This window comes from Podarcis muralis, chromosome 1, assembly GCF_964188315.1.
Source record: "Podarcis muralis chromosome 1, rPodMur119.hap1.1, whole genome shotgun sequence".
Taxonomy (NCBI): domain Eukaryota; kingdom Metazoa; phylum Chordata; class Lepidosauria; order Squamata; family Lacertidae; genus Podarcis; species Podarcis muralis.
This window is the reverse complement of record NC_135655.1, coordinates 102,725,937-102,745,179: the sequence shown is the minus strand read 5'-3', so window position 1 is coordinate 102,745,179 and position 19,243 is coordinate 102,725,937. Positions and strand designations below refer to the sequence as shown.

Here is a 19,243-nt window from a genome sequence, read left to right as displayed (position 1 = left end):
TAAGATGAAACTTAATAAAACCCCAGGAAGAAAGAGGGTTTAAGAGAGTGGTTTTCATCAGTTGAAAACCATCTTCAAATTTTTTAGTCATTCAAAGATATCTTGATCATCGTACCTTGGGTCCCGAACGCCTTGGGAGTCAAACGTTCTGGCTCCTGAACGATGGAAAACCAGGTGTGAGTGTTCCGGTTTTCAAACGCTCTTTTGGAAGCCGAACGTCCGATGGGGCTTCTGATTGGCTTCCTGCAGCCAATCAGAAGCCGCGCTTTGGTTTTTGAACTTTTTGGAAGTCGAGAGGACCTCCGGAACGGACTCTGTTCGACTTCTGAGGTATATTCTCTACAATCAATGGATGTATTTTATGTCATTATGGTCCTGATATTATGTCACACCTTCTTCATGTTATTTGTTTATTCTTCTGTGTCAGACTTGCTATAAGTATGACTGGGACACATCGAAAGATAAGAAATTTGAGATCAAGTTTGATTCCATTCCTATTCTTGCTGCCAAAGCCAATCGAAAAATTGCAAGTGATGTAAGTGTTGCATAAAATGAATTTTTTTAAAAATAAAAATAAAAATTATTTGTATTTCTATGCAGTGGCTACAGAATGTAGAAGATCATTAATGTCTTGTCCCCATGTAGGTGGAATATAAGAAAGCTTATGAACAGAGCAGAGGGAAGATGGTTGGAGCTCTGAGCATCGAGGATGATCCTAAAATGCTACATTCTCAGAAAGTGGCCAAACAGCAGAGCGATGTAAGTACCCGTTCTGTACACATTGTAGTTAGCACTGGTAAGATGTCAGCTGTGTGCCAAATTACTTCCAAACGTCCAATTATTTAGAGACTTTTAGCTCTTTCTATTCCACAAAACAAGAAGCAAGGATAAATGGCAAAGAATAATAGTTCTAAATACGTGTAAAAATAATAACCTGTGATTTATATCCAATACTGACTTAGTCTTGCTAATGAGTGCCAGGAAAGCACAATTCTGAAAGCTATTCGGGTTCAACATTTAAGTGAAATTAACATGAAAATGTTTCCCTTCATGATGAGCCACTGATACCACAAAGTTTCTGTCACCAGAAGTCATAATTACAAAGGCTATGGACTTAGTTGAGAAAAGGAATACATCCTTTTTGAATACAGCGGGATTCGCTTTCACATAAACATGCTTAGGATTGTGCTGGGCAATTATGACTTAATCCAAAAAGGGCCTAGAGATATTAAATGGAGATGAGAATGTTAGTACCTATTTGATGGCTATTCAGATCATCCATCTTAATGCTTAAGGCAAGACCAGTGAAAACAGAATACTGTGTTGTCAGCTCTGTTTCTGAACTTTTGTAACAATTATGTCTGACATGTAGTGAAAACTACCATACTGTAAGAGACTGATGGGTAATCCAGTGTAGAATGCCTCTTGTTCTGGTTTGATGCTTTTTAGAGGTTAAAGTTCTGCTAATACTGATCCTATTAGCTAATAATAATATGATCTGGATCCTATTGATGTTAATGTTTAGTGTATTTTTACTGTATTGCAGCAGCCCAATCTTGATATAATTAAGGCATGTCTCACCATAGCCAGGCAAGCAGCCTGCATTTTACAAAGTATTAGGGGATTTTTGGGTTGTTTTGGAAGTTCTAACTCTTAAAGGTACATGTTAATTCTTTTATAGCGTGAATACAGAAAAGGTTACGAACAGTCAAAGACCAAGTACACAGCGCCGTTGGACATGATCCAAGTAGTACAAGCAAAGAAAGCACAGGCAATTGTCAGCAACACAGACTACAAGCGTCTCCTCCATAATTACTGCTATCCCCCCGACAGTATTCCTGTGGAACTTGCCAAGAAAGCCAATGCTATACAGAGTGATGTAAGTAGTTATGCTTGTCTAGCATTGCTCAGCTAAGGAGGGTTTCATACAAACTCAAAGAGATGCGATGTTTTCCCTAGGCTTTTCCTGGACTCAACAACAGCAAGCCACAGAAACCATGCTAGGGCTGGGATAAAGTGGAAACATCAGTTGTTAGTGCAGCCTATGCACTTCCCATATTTAATTACCTTAAAAATCTAATTCTAAGACGTTCACCACAATGCCAAGAATGAAAAGGGTCTGGCAGCTTAACAGACCCAAAGGTTGAATGAAGAATAATCAGTAGGGAATAGCAGATGGCTCCTTACCTTTTTGATTAACTTTCTGAGAAAGGTTGAGTAGAATAAGAGACGTTTAGAGTGAAAGCCTCTGTGGATTTGAAAAGCAAACATTTTCTTATGCGTATAGCTTTTTCTGTGGTTTACCTGCACAGCAAAGGAATATGTGGGTTCACTTTCATGTCATTCCTGTACTTCATTGTCGGTTGATTGCGGTGAATAGTCTAGTGATCTGGGAGTTGAAGCATCAGTTTCTGAGAACATTTACATTACAGTCATGCTGGCTGGGGATGATGGGAGTTGGAGTCTCCCCAAAATATAGAGGGTTCCCGGCTGGTGATGTACGTTCTTAAATTCTACACACTGGATTTGTAGAGGGTTTTCTTTGTGTAAATTTAGTTAATTGCATTTTGTCATTTTTATGGTCTTTCCCAGAATGAATACAGAGCTGACTACAACAGTGATATGAAAGGCTGTGGCTGGATACCACTGGGGTCCCTAGATGCTGAAAAAGCCAAGAGAGCTTCCGATATTATCAGTGAGGTACGTAGACCCGAAGTAGAATCAACCTTATTGACCCTGACCTAGGCCAGCTTAGGGACTGTGCTGCATGGAGACAGGCTTCCTAACACATGTCCCTATCTGACCGAGGAATCACATGTACAAACTGATGCTGTATACTCTGTTCCCTAGCCTTATCGAAAAACAGGCTGCACATGTGTAACCTGTTTCGAAAGCTAGTTTGAAAGGGCAGGCTAGATTTGTTCCTGTTTGGAACACAAGAAGATGCCCTTTGCCTAATCATACCACTGACTGATCTAGCCAAGGTTCTCCAGGGATTGAGTCAGGGACCATTTGTATGCAAAGCACAATCTCTATTACTATGCTATGATCCTTCCTACTACAGTCATACTTTGGATCCTGAACGCCATGGAACTCGGACGTTTTGGCTCCTGAACTCCGCAAACCCAGAGTTAATGTTCTGGTTTGTGAACGTTCTTTTGGAACCCGAACATCTGACGGGGCTTCCAATTGGCTGCAGGAACTTCCTGCAGCCAATCAGAAGCCGTGATTTGGTTTTCGAATGTTTTGGAAGTTGAACGGACTTCCGGAACGAATTTCGTTGAACTTCCAAGTTACAACTGTACTCTGTCCTTTGTTTCTGAGCAAAACAGCAGATCAGAAAGTTTTTAAAGAACTTTGTGTTGTTTTAGTGGATGCACTCATTCTGATGACACACTGGCAACTAAAGTAGATAAAGTACATGCAGGTTAATACAAGCCATTAGCAATGTGGCCCACACCCCGTTTTAGACCACTGGTGTTGCATACAGATTAAGGCTACAATCCTAACCCTATTTACCTTGGAGTATGTCCTATTGAAAGGCATCCTTTCAATAATACAGAAAGATGAAAGAAATGGAATAGCAAAATATAATTTCCTGCGAAGGAATTGCAGCTTTATTTTCTTTAATCTTTTCAACAGAGAAAATATCGTCAGCATCCAGACACTATTAAGTTTACACAGATTGAAGATGACCCTGTTGTAGTACAGGCTAAAATCAACCAAGCTCAAAGGAGTGATGTAAGTATTGGCAAATGTTGTCTGCGTCTGTGTTGGCTAACGTTATTCTGGAGTCATCATGGGATCAATTAACCCAATAAATCATTATTTTAGGATTGTTTTTTTAAAGTTATATACTACTGTTCACACATCTTTCCATAGTAGCTGATTTTTTTTTTAAAAGATGGTTTTTATTGTATGATTTCATGTGTAACTATTGTGAACTTTGATATTTTCTATGAATAGTGGTATATCCTTTGGTGAATTCCCACAAATCCCTTCCACCGATGGGATTCAACTATAAAGTTCACTTTCTAAGCATAAAACTGTACAATAAAACATAGTGAACTTTAAAGTATTCTACACTATGAATATCTTGAATATAATATACCTTGATTTATGTTCTAGGTAATTTATAAAGCCAAAAATGAAGATATAATTCATAAATATCACCTTCCGGCAGATGCTCCCCAGTTTCTCCAGGCAAGGGTTAATTCCTACAATCTCAGCGACGTAAGTTTCCTCTCAATACATTGTTATGCAACACACACAAGTCTTAAATTTTAAAGCATAGGTGAATAGCAACCAACTGTAGTTTCAGTGAAACATTCTGTTCTCCTCCAGAACTGCTACAAACTGGGGTTGGAAGATCTGAAATCGAAGGGATACGACCTAAGAATTGATGCTATTCCCATTAGAGCTGCCAAGGCTGCTAGACATGCTGCCAGTGATGTAAGTATTCTCTTTTCAAAGAGGCATTGCGTATGAGAAGGAAACATCATCACCATTGTTACCGTCATCACCATCATCTAATTAATAATGGTGGTGGTATGATGATTTTATAGCAATCCTTGGTTCAGTTACTGGATTCAAGTGCAGGGATGGGTGTCCTGAGGGCCTCAGCCTCTTTCTCTCTGTGTAGGGTGGGCAAAAAGGAAGGGTGTGTTGCAGGGAAAACAGCAGTGGGAAAGCTGAAATGTGCGGAACAACAGAAGGAGGCTGTTGTGAGGGAGAAGCCCTTTGCAGTTGAACAGATCAAAGCAACCTTTCCCTCCCTCAGCATCCCACTGGGAAGGAAAGATGAGGCAGAGAGGAAGGGGATAAAAGGAACGGACTCCAAGGAAGAAGAGGGGGCAGAAAAGGGTATGTTGGGCTGTTCACCAGGAAAACGACCTCACTTTTGATATTATTTTTTGTGTGTGTCCTGACAGTACCAGTACAAAAAGGACTATGAACTTGGCAAGGGTAAACTGGTTGGCTTCCAGAGTCTCCAAGACGACCCCAAGCTGGTCCATTATGTGAATGTTGCCAAGATGCAGTCGGACCGGGAGTACAGGAAAGCTTACGAGGAGAGCAAAACCAAATACAACACTCCGCTGGATATGGTCAACGTTGTCGCTGCCAAGAAAGCCCAGGACATTGCTAGCAACACACATTACAAACACTTGGTGCACCATTACACATTGTTGCCTGACGATATGACCGTGGAACGGTCCAAAAACATGATGCAGATTCAGAGTGATGTAAGTGTCTCCAAAGAGGTTTTGTTTTGTTTTGTTACCTGTTCATGTGATTGATTGTTTTCTTTTCATTCTTTTCCCCACCCAGAATCTTTACAAGGCAGACTATAACAGCTGGATGAAAGGTATCGGGTGGATCCCAATTGGTTCAATGGATGTAGAGAAAGTTAGAAAAGCGGGAGATGCTTTGAATGAGAAGAAGTACCGCCAGCACCCGGACACGCTCAAGTTCACCAGCATAGTAGACTCGCCTGTCATGGTCCAGGCTAAGCAGAACGCACTGCAGCTCAGTGATGTGAGTAGCCCTAAGGGAAAGATGCCAGAACAAAGCAATTAACAATATCTAGGAAGAAATGGAACATTGTATGAGGTGCTCATACAAACACATTGTGGAGAAATAATCCGCATTTGTTTGGGAGATACCTGATCCATCTGTTTTTTTGTTGTGGAGATATATATTGACATAAAACCCTAAGCTGTAAAGACTCTAATGAGGGAGCTGCCCCGCTCTCAGATATATGACAGAAGGCAGCAAAGTGAAGAGCTTTGTCAGTTGTTGCACTGCAGCTAAGGCACTTTCTACCCTTAGCTCAGGGGTGGGAAAACCCAGGCCTGGGGACTATTATGTTTGGCCCCCAAGACTCTTCTCAAATCACACCCATTACCTAGGCCACATCACCTCACTGGCCCTGCTTAATGCCCTGACTGTAACGTGCCATTGAACTGTGGTGATGTATCTTGTTTGCCTGGATGCAGAGATGGGGATGTAGAAACAACTGGTTTCTGTTAGCTTACTGTTTACAAAAGTAAGAGTCACTCCCAGTGCCCCACCCACTCTTGCTTCTGGCCCCGCCCACTCCTGGCATGTATCTCCTGCCCCTGGTAGGTTTCCCATGAAGGTGCAGTGCCGGATTTACGTATAAGCTAAACAAGCTATAGCTTAGGGCCCCACTCTCTTGCCCCCCCCCAATTAAAGGGAAAAAACCCTGGATGTACATTTCCAAAATATAAGATAAAAAACAAATAAAAGAAAACCTACATACCTATATAGCATATATTCAACACAAAAAACAGCGACAATTTGTTGTTGACAAAGGACACCTGGACCATATAAAGGACAGTTGGACATATAAAGGGCCCCATTACCTTCAGTAGCTTAAGGCCTCATCAAACATAATCCAGCCCTGCTGAAGGGCGTCTTGTTGCATGAGCAGAAGTCCATTCTGCAGGGAGATAGACACTTTTAGTTTCCAGCCTCTATTAAGGACAAAGTTTGCTGCCTGATCCTATGACTGTTTACAGTGGTGCCCCGCAAGACGAATGCCTCGCAAGACGAAAAACCCGCTAGACGTAAGGGTTTTCCGTTTTTGAGTTGCTTCGCAAGACAATTTCCCTATGGGCTTGCTTCGCAAGACGAAAACGTCTTGCGAGTCTTGCGATTTTTTTCCGCTCCCCCCCCCCTTTTTCTAAGCTGCTAAGCCGCTAATAGCCTTTTAGCCGCTAAGCCGCTAAACCGCTAATAGCGCTAATCCGCTAATAGGGTTGCTTCGCAAGACGAAAAAACCGCTAGACGAAGAGACTCGCGGAACAGATTATTTTCGTCTTGCGAGGCACCACTGTATTTGGAAGCTGAGTCCTATGCTTTTTCAATGCAGCCCACAGTGTGTGTGGGCTTGCAGCCGAGGACATTTAGCCAGCTCATTGTATTCTATGGGACATTTTCCTTGAGAACAGAAGAGTTTATTATTATCCTGTTCTTTTTGTTTGCAGAGACTATACAAAACTTCTGGAGAAGAAATGAAGCACAAATACCACTTGCCTTCAGATGCCCCTCAGTTCATCCAGGCTAAATACAACGCAGCCAACATCAGTGATGTAAGTCACTTTTTTAAAAAAAGAGGTGTCTTTCATTCATGCTTTTGGTAAACAAATGCAGATTTAGATGTTCAGAAATTCATTCTGATATAATAGAAACCATGCGGCTATCATAATGTGGAGATAACATTTTGATTAACGCTACTTCTAGCCGCATGATATAATAAAGGAAGGGGGTCAGACAGCGAATGTCATGTCAGCATGGGATATGATATGCACCCATCACGATGAACGACTACAGTTTACAGTCAGTGGGACTGAATTAGCTGCCTTTGGCAGGTTTCCTGATAGGCTTTTGGGTTCTGGAGTGCATGGAAGTCCTTGTGTACCTATGGACATCGTTCACATGTTCAGTTGAATGTTTAGATGTTACTGGGAGGGGACATGGCCAATGGGTTGTTTTAGCAGTGTTGAGGATAGGGCCAGAATGTACAGCCCCTCTCACCACCGCTGTCCACTGGTTTTAATGTAACTTATGCTCTAGTCTTCTCAAGTATTCTCTATTCTTCATCGCCTAAAAGTTGAGATTCCTTGCTTTCTGTGATGATGGATTCTGAGTCATTGATCAGTAGTTGCTTGAACTACTTGCTAAATATGTGAATATCATTTCCCCCCCCTCCCAGAGCTATTATAAACATGGCTATCATGAACTCATAGCCAAAGGACACAACGTATTGGGTGATTCTATTCCAATTACTCTGGCCAAGGCGTCAAGAAACATTGCCAGTGATGTAAGTACCCACATCTGCTCAGTCTTGTCTCACCTAGGGGATAGTTCTCTTATTACTTGTATAAAAATGGGTGCTTTGGGTCTGGATATCCACATAAAACTTCTCTGTTTCTCTCTCTCTCCCGCTGGGACTCTAGTACAAATACAAAGAAGCCTATGAAAAAGCAAGAGGAAAACATGTTGGTTTCAGAAGCCTGCAAGATGACCCTAAGCTTGTCCATTCTATGCACGTGGCAAAGATGCAGTCTGAACGGGAGTATAAGAAAGACTATGAGAAGAGCAAGACTTGCTATCACACACCTGTGGAGATGGTCAGCATCCAAGCTGCCAAGCAGGCTCAGGATGTAGCCTCTAATACTCACTACAAACACCTGCTCCATCGTTATACCTACCTGCCAGATGCCATGAATGTTGAACTGACAAGGAACATGATGCAAATTCAGAGTGATGTAAGTATTACTTTTTAAAAAAAATGTCACATTTCATTGCAGTATTTCAACATCTTGGTTGAATGATGTGATGGAGGGATTAAAGGGCTGGTTGCAGGTGTTAAGGGTTTGCTGGTAAGTGGTTTGAGTGGCGGTAATCCTTAATCTTGGATGGAGGGGAGAAGGTAGCCTCTGCCTGCCCCTCTATGGGAAAGGGTATCCCGTTAAAACAGTGGTTCTCAACCTGTGGGTCCCCAGATGCTGTTGGACTACAACTCCCATCATCCTTGAGCTCTGGCCTTGCTAGCTAGGGGTAATGGGAGTTGTAGTTCAACAACATCTGGGGACCCACAGGTTGAGAAAGGCTGTGTTAAAGGGTTCCGTGAGGAGCTGCTTCTGTCTGGACACCCAGGCAGGGGCTAGGGCAGGCATAGGCAAACTCGGGCTTCCAGATGTTTTGGGACTACAACTCCCATCATCCCTAGCTAACAGGACCAGTGGTCAGGGATGATGGGAATTGCAGTCTCAAAACATCTGGAGGGCCGAGTTTGCCTATGCCTGGGCTAGGGCCATAGCACTTCTCAAACAGGGACCCCTGTAGGTCATAGGGCCCCCCAAGGTTGGGTTGACCCTAGAATACACCCCCAGCAAATGGGCTGCAGTAAAATGGTATACCCAATGCCTAAGCCAAACCTTCACATCTGTAATCAATACAGTTGTGGCCTATTTGACCAATTCTTACCTTACACTTGTCCTGTCTAGTTATTTTGCTATATCGGGGTGCGGGGGTCATGGGTCCTTGGCATGCAAGCAGATGGACAAATAGAATGCAGAATTAGCTAATTAAAGCAAGGACTTCAAGTGGATTGGGTGGCAAGGGGGTGGGGAGACTAAATTTCCTGGAGACATTTCCCCCACTTTAGAACAAATAAAATAATGCTTTTTGATTAGTGAATGGATAGGATTTGGGTGGGAGAGGTGTTTTCAAATAAAATTTTAGAGAAATGGCCGTGGAATTTTGCCGCATGTATAACAAGTAGCCTACTTCAGGAGTGGCATACATGTAGTTGGTCTGTATAAGAAACATTTTATTTGTCCTGGTAGATACAGATGTATCCAGTCAGGTGCAATGTATTTATTCTAGAAAGAAATGAAACTTCTGTGTATTTCTGGTTGTTTTAAAATGTTATCCCCTCAATGTCTTTCTTTTGAATTGCTCCTTGTTTTTACCCTCAGAACATTTACAAGCAAGACTATAACAGCTGGTTCAAAGGAATTGGGTGGAGTCCTCTCGGTTCTCTGGAGGTAGAAAAAGTTAGAAAGGCTGGAGACGCATTAAATGAAAGGAAGTACCGTCAGCCCCCAGACAAATTCAAGTTCACAAGCTTAATGGATGCAATGCCGATGGTTTTGGCGCAACACAACACCAAACAACGAAGTGATGTAAGTTCATGCCACTGCAATATTTTAAGTCCCTATTGCAGCCATCATCGAATACAGTGGTAACTTGGTTCTCAAACACTTTGGTTCTCAAACGCCTTGGTTCTCAAACTCCGAAAACCTGGAAGTAAGTTTTCTGGTTTTCGAATGTTTTTTGGAAGTTTTTGGATGCGGTTGTCGGCTACTGTTTCTGGGGCACCTGCACTAATCAGAAGCTGCACCTTGGTTTTCGAACGTTTCAAAAGTCAAACGGACTTCCGGAATGGATTAAGTTTGGTGCTTTTGTTTTTGCTATTTATTTTGTGTTTTTGTTTCTGAGGCTTTTTTGGTTAATTTGTTTTTGTGACTGTGTGGAACCCAGTTCAGCTACTGATTGATTGATTGATTGTGTGACTGTGGAAATGGATAAAAGCTCCCATCCAAACAATGACTATCATCAGTGCAGGGGGAAAAATTCTTTTCTTTTTTATCATCTACAATACTGTCTTATTTATTCTATAGCAGAGTACATTGATTATTACTTTCATTTTATGCATCAGTGGTCTCGTTAGATAGTAAAATTCATGTTAAATTGCTGTTTTAGGGATTGCTTTTAAAAGTCTGGAACGGATTAATTCATTTTGCATTACTTTCTATGGGAGAACACGCCTTGGCTTTGGTTTTGGAACTGACTTCCAGAACAGATTAAGTTTGAGAACCAAGGTACCACTGTACTGTTGCCGAGATAGAAAGCGTTCACAGTAAATGTTCACCGTGGTTGCAAGTCAGTGCCTTAACTTCAAGGCATTCCTGCCAAGGTTATCTGGTATTGCCCATTTGGCTAACCACAGCCTGCAGAGCCTTGGGCAGGGTTCTCTCTCGCAAATTGCTGCAGAAGCTGAAATTGACCGGTCCATTGATCCCAAAACTACAACGAGGTACCGTGTGCCAAGCCAGTGAAATGATGCATGTGCTGTTTTCCTTTTAGATAACGTACAAGCTGGAGGGTGAGAAAGTTAAGCACAACTACCACTTGGATCCATATGTCCCTGAGTTTATTCAAGCAAAAGTTAATGCCTACAATATAAGCGATGTGAGTATTCAATGAGCAGAAATCAAACTGATCTTTCAGAAAGTGAATTATGTGTTTTATTAGCCTTACACATTTCTCCCTCCCCCTCTCTTTCTCTCTATGTATGTTAGTTGAACACTTGTGTCTTGGTGGCAGTAATGGTTGGGGATTGTGTTTTGGAGTGAAGCTGCCAACCCTTTTTTATTATTTTAAAAAATGATATCATTGTGTTTGCTGTATACACATACCTTGTGGATCATCCTTAATAATGTCAGAAACCCACATGGATGTTTTTGCTCGGTATACTAGAATAATATTGCCCTTTGATTGTGCCACTAAGAATGTTCTCACTATGAATATTCATTCTTCTTTTTAAGCACTCTTACAAAGCGGACTATAAGAAGTTAATTGCCAAAGGGTATGATCTGAAGCCTGATGCCATTCCTATCATTGCTGCAAAAGCTTCACGAAACATTGCCAGTGACGTAAGTTGAATCTAGATAAAAATTCAGAACTGTCTTGAACATATAAAGCTGCTTTCGACTGAGTCAGATTATTTGCCTGCCTAGAGAATGACACCCTTTAGGATCCAATGCAAGGTATTCCCCCACCTCTCTAGCCCTGCCACCTGAGATGTGTCAAGGATTTAACCTGGGGTCTTACTCATGCAATGCAGATGAACCACCTCAAAACTATGCCTTTGAACATTTAATGGATATTATTTGTTCAGCAGAATCAAATTTTTCATTGTTTACCCTATTATTCTCAGGAATGCATCTACATCAGTAGGGGGGAATTACTAATCAATTCATTATTCATTTGAGAAATTTTGAGCAGAAAGAGACAAGCTCGTTTTGGGGGTGGGACAAGTAAAATGAAGGCACCATCCAGGTGTTGGGAATTCCATTCCTGCCGTGCTGCAGATGTGTGTGGGATTGTTACATGTCTGCTTATAATTTTTTCTTGGACATTGGCCATCTAGGGTGACTAATTGTGATAATTCCTCAGACAACACTGGGCCTTTTTCTGGGAAATCTGGGAGATTGGACAGCATTTCTCTTTTAAAATAAAAGCACTAGGGACTGTCGTTATCTGCCACCTCCAATACCTCCAAAGAGAAAGAGGGTAGGAGGCTTGGAGGGGAGGGGAGGGAAAGCAGGACATGAGGGGACCAAGAAAGTGGAAAATATAGTGTTCTGGACTTAGGTAAAAAAGAATTAAGTATTCACAAATTTAAAATTACATTTAAAATGTTGGAAAGGGTGTGATGGCCAGAACGTAACAGTAAGGGTGGAGACAACAATAGAATAACAAATATCTACTGTTGTTCTACTGGTCCCCCCCCCCAGTGTGCAGAATGAATGTTTGCCCGTTTAATTTTTGTTCCTTTGACTTGATTTCTCCCTAGTACAAGTACAAGGAATCATATGAGAAAGATAAAGGAAAGCAAGTTGGGTTCCGCAGCCTGCAAGACGATCCTAAATTGGTCCATTATATGAATGTGGCCAAACTTCAGTCAGAACGTGAATACAAGAAGGACTACGAAAGCAGCAAGACCAAGTATAACTTGCCCATGGACATGTTCAGTGTGATAGCTGCTAAAAAGGCTCAGGAAGTGATCACCGACACAAACTATAGAACATCTCTGCATAATTATACCCTTTTGCCTGATAACATCAGTGTGGAACGGTCAAGAAATATGATGCAGATTCAGAGTGACGTATGTATTCTGACGATGAAGATGTAGTTGTTGGTTGTTCTTGATATCTTAATTAATTTATATACCACTTCATTGCCAAGATGGGTTTCTAAGTGGTTTACAGGTATAAACACCAATTATACCAATTAAGATATAGACATTCATAATTAAAATATACAGTAAAAACATAAGCCATAAGAGATTCCCATTAAATCATTAAAATATGAACCGCCATAATTGAAATATGTAATAAAGCAATCCCATGGTGATAACAAGGTTGTGGAGGTTTTAGCAGCTTGGGAAGTCTCAAGGTAGGATGCTCTGCTAGGCTTTTGTCCTGTTGCATCTGTTCTGAGTTTTTGTCCAGGTTCAGATAAGGCTGATTAACCTAACCTTGGGATCAGGTATCCTCTCCTTTCATCACACTTTTAGAAATAATATTTCCCACACAAGCCAAAATGAACCTGTTGCAATTAATGGACTTCAATAAAAGATGGAGCAGGAGAGATGGGCTCACATCCCCTTCCTTTGAGGTGGATGGAGGCAGTGGTACATAAGCAGCAGTGGGTGTGGATCCAAGGACCAAAACGGAAAGGCCAAAGTCAAAAGTGGGTGGAGGAAACCCAGTCTTTTCTCTCTCCCCTCCCGTCTGTCACACACAGACCCTCATTCAGACACAGCTATCCAGACACAAACCTTACCCAAACGCATCTTATCCGCACACACATAACCGAATGGGCCAACCTGAGTAAAATATGGGAGGGGGGGCTCAGGTAAGCCCCACCCCGCATGATCGATCACAATGCACCCCATTTGAATGGCAATGCCCATCAACTTTGGGGAGGGCAGGCCCCCTCAGCCCCTAGCAGTTTGCTCCTATGCACACAACCATCTACCAATCCGGTTTAAGCCCACAATCTGGCACCAGGATGAAGTCATTGCTTTGGCGTATTGTGAAGGTTGAAACAGATCTTTTCCACATCAAATCATTTCCCATTGTTTCCTTCCTTTAAAGAATCTTTACAAAGCAGATTTCAACAGCTGGCTGAGAGGAGTAGGCTGGGTGCCGATCCAGTCTCTGGAAGTGGAGAAGGCAAAGAAGGCCTCCGAAATCATTAGCGAAAAGAAATACCGTCAGCACCCAGACAAGCTAAAATACACGATTGACATGACTGCTATGGAGCAAGTGCTGGCAAAACAAAATGCTGTTACGATGAACAAGGTAAAGGAAAGAAAAACCTCAGAGGGATATGGCTCATTTTTGAAATATAAACTTTATGTCTCAAGAGTTTAAGGTCAAAGTAACAGGTGTGATTTCTCAGTGTTGTTCACCAATGGATACTAGCACTTACTGGAAGTGCTACTTGCCCTAAGTCATTTGTGTAGAAGTGATTGATTTTGGTGTACCTGATGAAGTTGCTGGACAGTAGATTGACCCAAAGAAAATACTACTAACTTCGCACAATGCATATTCAAAAAATAATTAAATGCAATTACATTTAAATGTATTGATTTATTATATACAATTGAAGTATAATCGACTATGGCTAAAGTAAAATAAATATGTATTCTGGCTGCTGGGAGAAACACTGGTAATCAGCAGCCAGTTGATGGTTTCACAATACAGTGGTACCTTGGTTTAAGAACAGCTTTGTTTATAAACAACTTGGATTAAGAACACTGCAAACCCGGAAGTAGATGTTTTGGTTTGTGAACTTTGCCTTGGAAGCAGAACATGTTCCGCTTCCTGTTGAGTGTGTTCCATTTGTAAATTGAGTCCCCTGCTTCTATGGGAAAGCACGCCTTGGTTTAAGAACGCTTTGGTTTAAGAACGGACTTCTGGAACGGATAAAGTTCGTAAACCAAAATACCACTGTAGTGAAATCTGCCTGATGGACAAAAAAGAATCAGTGCAGGCCAGTGTCTTCATGGATGTGGACAGCAGGGATTAGAAGTGTATGAGGCTTCATTCCTGTGTTCAGTTGCCTGGGAATAAGTTCCATTGAACTCAGAAGGTCTCATTTTTTAGTAGATCTGCCTGCAATTGTGTGAGATTCACACCAAACCCTCTTCTCACTTGTCTTGTGCCATGATGCATAAACACAGAGTAAAATCAGGCAATTATGCTTGCCTTTGTGAAGGTTTAGGAACACAAGAAAACTGCTTGTTAAAAACAAAAACTGCTTGTTAAGTGGAGTACATGATTGAGTTTTGTAAGAGAATTTAATCTAATGTGGTAAACCCAAAGATCGGGTTTTGATTTGCAGAGTCATCCCTGCAAGGTGGTGATCCCCTCTGATCTGTAACTTCTTCTGGAGGCTAGGATCTCTATTTATTTCAGAGGGGCTTGTGTAAAATTCAGTGTGCCTTAATGGCCGAGCATGTGTAAGCCAAATCAACCGATAATTTGCAACCTGCAAAAGTAAAAACAGAAAGCGACATCTTTAAGTCTACTCTTTTTTTATGAACTGCAGAGACTGTACAATGAAAAATGGAACAAAGAGAAGGCAGAAATCCACGTGATGCCCGACACACCAGAGATAATCTTGTCCAAGTTCAACCAAGTCACCATGAGCGATGTAAGATTTCAAATGACAAAGAGTATTCTACCTCCCATTCTGTATACCTAATATATGAGAAGTGTGTTTTGTTTTTAATTTACAACCTCCCCTTTACCAATCTTCCCTTCTTCCTTTTTTTTTGAAAAGAAACTATACAGGGCTGGCTGGGAAGAAGACAAAAAGAAAGGCTATGATTTGAGGTCAGATGCTATCTCAATAAAAGCAGCCAAAGCTTCAAGGGATATTGCAAGCGATGTAAGTTTAATTTTTCCATTGCGTTCATGAGAAAAGACTGATTTCTCCTTAGACTTACCATTCTCAATTAGCCCTTCCTCCCATGTTTGGATACCTTATGTTCTCTGAGTCCATCTGGGCAAATATGAGAAATGGTTCTTATTATACTATTGCTTTCATAAGCTTTGTTTGGAGCCCATGGCTTTTGAAAATCACCTGCTCAAAGACGATCCTGCAAGAATATGTTTCTTTGTGCCCATTGCACTTACCTCTAGCACAGTTGTACATCAATGAAGAAAAGATAGAGATAATTTACTAGGGATTAATGATGGCCCCTACTCTAGAGCAACCCCTACCCTAAATTATGGCCACAATTGTGCATGCAAAATAAGGTTTACTGATTTTAAAGAGCTTAAGGCTACTTTATTAGATTGTGGCTGAAGTGTATACAAGTCCTTTGGGTTGATGGGTTGACTTATTATTAAATGGGCAAGGGGATAAATAAAAGTTTTTGAATTAAGCACTCTGGGAGGAATTCAATGTTATGCTAAGGTAATTGTGCTATCAGGGCAATCTTACCAGAGGGAATGACTCTCCTGCATGCTGTTCTGGGGGTTCTTTCAGAACGCATTTCAGAGCTTGCTGGGGGAAGGAAAGCCCTGTTGCACAAGCAGAAGGTCTTTGCACAGTGCTTCCACTAAGATCTATCCCACTGTTTGCTGTTTGGGGATCCTTGTGCATAATAATGGTTCCCAAGCCTTTTTATTTTGAAAATTTTATAGTTTTAAGCAACTCATAAACTTATTTGAAATGTAAAATGGTTGTTTTGCCCTGTTCAGTAAGATGGTGGTCTTAACCGAGTTTCTGCTTACAGTACAAATACAAACTAGCATTTGAGCAAGCCAAGGGAAAGCACATTGGATTCCGTAGTCTGGAAGACGACCCTAAACTGGTGCACTTCATGCAAGTTGCTAAGATGCAGTCGGAGCGTGAATACAAGAAGGACTATGAGAAGTCAAAAACCCGGTTCCACACCCCAGTTGACATGTTCAGTGTGGTGGCAGCCAAGAAAGCACAGGAAGTGGCAACGGATACAAACTACAGGAATATTATCCACACATATAATGTTTTGCCTGATTCTATGAACCTGGAACTGGCCAAAAACATGATGCAGATTCAGAGTAATGTAAGTAAAAGACTTTGAAAAACCACTGAATTATAAATGTAGACTATTTAACCCTCCAAATCCATATGTCCAAGGTGAGGGGGGCCCTTAAGCACCTGGAATATTCTATATGTCATGTAAAATAGATTATAAATGTAAACAACAACAATAATCCACTGACAGCATACGAATCAATCTGTTTTACCTGACCCAACAAGCTTTCCTGACTCCCGCTCCCCTCACAAATGCAAACAAGCCCTACTGCAGCCAACCACAACCAACCACACCCTGCCACCCAGTACCTCTCACTACCAAGGAAATGTAATAAACGAATAGAAAGAGAACCTACCCAGTTGACTCTGACACAAAACCCAACACGTACACTATACAGAATAATATAAGCCTCACCACTCCCCTCTCCTCTGCCCCCTTCTTCCCCAACCTTATACTGTACTCAGCACTAATGTCTCACAACAAATGTAACAGATTTGTCAGAAAGACTGTACAACCTGAGAAAAGAGACAAGGCATGTACTTTTGTAAACCAAGAAAATATTACATATATATATGCAAATGTTTATGTGTTCCAATAAATGTGCATAGCAGTGTAGTCTTAGACTGAAGAAGACTGTGTAAACAATTTTGTGGTGATAATTTTAAAAGCAACAATACAGCACAATATTAGTATACATTTTAAAGTTTTGAAATGCTTACAAAGAAGCAGGCTTAAATATGAAGTTGCTATCCTGAAAAGGTCCAGCTTAGCTGATTAGTACAAATAAACCACGACACAATGTATTGGATTTCTTTTCTGCTGTGCCAGTGCGTGCAATTTTTGCAAGTAAACACTGCTGCTTTAAAAATAGACTAGCGGTGTATCTAACATTTCTCACCTGTTTAATTTCATTTTGTCTCCAGAACCAGTACAAAGCAGACTATGATGAATTCATGAAGGGGGTTGGGTGGGTTCCATTGGGATCTTTAGAAGCCGAGAAGAACAAGAAAGCCATGGAGATTGTCAGTGAGAAGAAATACAGGCAGCATCCAGACAAACTCAAGTATTCTATCAAGATGGATTCTATGCCCATGGTCCTGGCTACACAAAACGCAAAGACCATGGACGGGGTAAGCAAATAAGCCTAGCACAGGAAAGCTGCTGCCGAGCAGAAACTTGTCCTGCGATTTCACAAACAAATTAGCCCCACCAACTAATCTGTGACTTGTTGACTTAATTGAGAACTGGAAACACACAGAAGTTAAAATTCATAAATGCATGATGATAGGGCAGTTGTGCAGGAGGCAAAATTTCCTACTTTACTGATTTTATACTATTGTATAAATTATGGAGTAATATTTATAGCCCCCCCCCGAGATTTCATTATTAATTTTATAATATTTCCTGCTCAACAAGTTGTTACTAATAATGGCATTGCTTTGATATCTGGTCAGTAAGACTTACTGGTGTAGTCAGGGTTGAACTGGTTTGTGTTCTTCTACCACCTCTCCTTTCTTTGATTTCTGTGTCATTTTCTTGCATGCTAAAATTGCTCTATGTATGTGGCAGTTTAGGGTGCCTGTTTCTCTCCTTGTGATAAGATGAATTTATCTATTACTCTAAGATCAGTATGCCATTGGGTCATGTGAGATCACACCCATGCCTAAATTTCACGTGTCTCTTTTCAAAGGAGGTTTGCCAACATTACGAGGCAAAACATTTGCGAAAGAGTCTTCTTGTTCCAAGGCATTACAGAAAAGTAGCAATAGTTAACTAATTATTTGGATTCCCTGGGTAATATTTTTCCGTGGAATTGTGTATTTTATAGAGCTGCTCCAGATCAACAAACAGGTTGCCATCTTAGCACATGGTTACTGTTTACTTTGTGATTCCACAAGAAACAAAATGAACCCTGATTTATGCTGGCTTGTGCTGAATCAGGACTGTCAGAATCTAAAGTTTTAGGCAGGACATGGAACACTAGGCTTAACCAGCCTGAAAATTGTCCTGTGCATTTGTGAATATAAAGTAGGCCTGCATTTTTTTTAATAGATTTTAAAAACTTGTAATCTAAAAAGACATCTCCAGTTATTCAGATAGCAGGGTTGTTGTTTTTAACATATATATAAATTGGATACTAACCAAGGGTGATATTCAGCTAAATCAAGTGAAATCAATGGATTTAAGTAACTTAAATCCATTGATTTAATGGGTCTGCTCTGAGTATGATTAATATTGGATATCCCTTTGTTAGTTGCACAAGGCCCATTAATCTTAGACATTCGAGTAGCAGCTTTTTCAAATGTGTAGCAAAGCAAAAGGGTCTAATGCATCTTCTCTTAGAGGAAAATAAACAATTGCAAGTGATTTTTAGAGATGGTGATATAAGTTTTGCGTTGCCTTTTCAGCACCTTTACAAAAAGGACTGGGAAGCAGACAAGATCAAGATTAACATCACTCCAGATATCCCTGAGCTTGTTTTGGCAAAAGTCAATGCATTCAACATCAGCAATGTAAGTATGAGGGCTAGGTAGATAGCTGGGGTTGTATTCGGCTTTCATGTAGTGCTAAAGATAAAGAACTGCTAATGAGGTGATTAGCTAGCATAAAGAGCTATTACCTTCGGGGCATTATGATTCCCCATTGACACAATTTATTAGAGTATTAATAGTCCACCTTTAATTTCATCTTTCCAAACAACTTTTGAAAAAAAAGTAAATGAAAGCCCGCAAAAAGTCAAGAAAGCTTTACCTAGCAGTTGGAAGGAATGTTCTCTCCATACAAAAGCATTCACTACAAAGCCTTTATTCTTTTGTTTCTTTGAAT

At 40.9% G+C, this 19,243-nt stretch overlaps 1 protein-coding gene and 2 long non-coding RNA genes across 49 annotated transcripts in view; 1 reads left to right on the top strand and 2 right to left on the bottom strand.

Annotated features, from left to right (window-relative positions):
- NEB (nebulin) overlaps positions 1 to 19,243 on the top strand; it is a 159,335-nt gene that overhangs the window by 30,010 nt on the left and 110,082 nt on the right. For 46 of the 47 annotated variants that reach the window (XM_077936143.1, XM_077936195.1, XM_077936191.1 and 43 more), the window contains 22 exons: positions 428 to 535; positions 646 to 759; positions 1,682 to 1,879; positions 2,593 to 2,700; positions 3,643 to 3,741; positions 4,129 to 4,233; positions 4,345 to 4,452; positions 4,932 to 5,243; positions 5,329 to 5,535; positions 7,011 to 7,115; positions 7,739 to 7,846; positions 7,983 to 8,294; positions 9,510 to 9,716; positions 10,681 to 10,785; positions 11,142 to 11,249; positions 12,173 to 12,484; positions 13,479 to 13,685; positions 14,938 to 15,042; positions 15,172 to 15,279; positions 16,133 to 16,444; positions 17,341 to 17,547; positions 18,826 to 18,930. In XM_077936143.1, the coding sequence (XP_077792269.1) occupies positions 428 to 535; positions 646 to 759; positions 1,682 to 1,879; positions 2,593 to 2,700; positions 3,643 to 3,741; positions 4,129 to 4,233; positions 4,345 to 4,452; positions 4,932 to 5,243; positions 5,329 to 5,535; positions 7,011 to 7,115; positions 7,739 to 7,846; positions 7,983 to 8,294; positions 9,510 to 9,716; positions 10,681 to 10,785; positions 11,142 to 11,249; positions 12,173 to 12,484; positions 13,479 to 13,685; positions 14,938 to 15,042; positions 15,172 to 15,279; positions 16,133 to 16,444; positions 17,341 to 17,547; positions 18,826 to 18,930 (3,660 nt within the window). The remainder of the gene's footprint in view (positions 1 to 427; positions 536 to 645; positions 760 to 1,681; positions 1,880 to 2,592; positions 2,701 to 3,642; positions 3,742 to 4,128; positions 4,234 to 4,344; positions 4,453 to 4,931; positions 5,244 to 5,328; positions 5,536 to 7,010; positions 7,116 to 7,738; positions 7,847 to 7,982; positions 8,295 to 9,509; positions 9,717 to 10,680; positions 10,786 to 11,141; positions 11,250 to 12,172; positions 12,485 to 13,478; positions 13,686 to 14,937; positions 15,043 to 15,171; positions 15,280 to 16,132; positions 16,445 to 17,340; positions 17,548 to 18,825; positions 18,931 to 19,243) is intronic. The other variant, XM_077936200.1, reaches the window with a different exon arrangement.
- LOC144329210 (uncharacterized) lies at positions 5,410 to 7,983 on the bottom strand. Its single transcript, XR_013394667.1, has 3 exons — positions 7,880 to 7,983; positions 6,387 to 6,463; positions 5,410 to 5,545 (listed from the first exon to the last, which is right to left on the bottom strand). It is a non-coding gene; the product is annotated as an uncharacterized LOC144329210 (long non-coding RNA).
- LOC144329209 (uncharacterized) lies at positions 14,706 to 18,009 on the bottom strand. The gene is made up of 3 exons (XR_013394664.1): positions 17,882 to 18,009; positions 17,316 to 17,401; positions 14,706 to 14,877 (listed from the first exon to the last, which is right to left on the bottom strand). It is a non-coding gene; the product is annotated as an uncharacterized LOC144329209 (long non-coding RNA).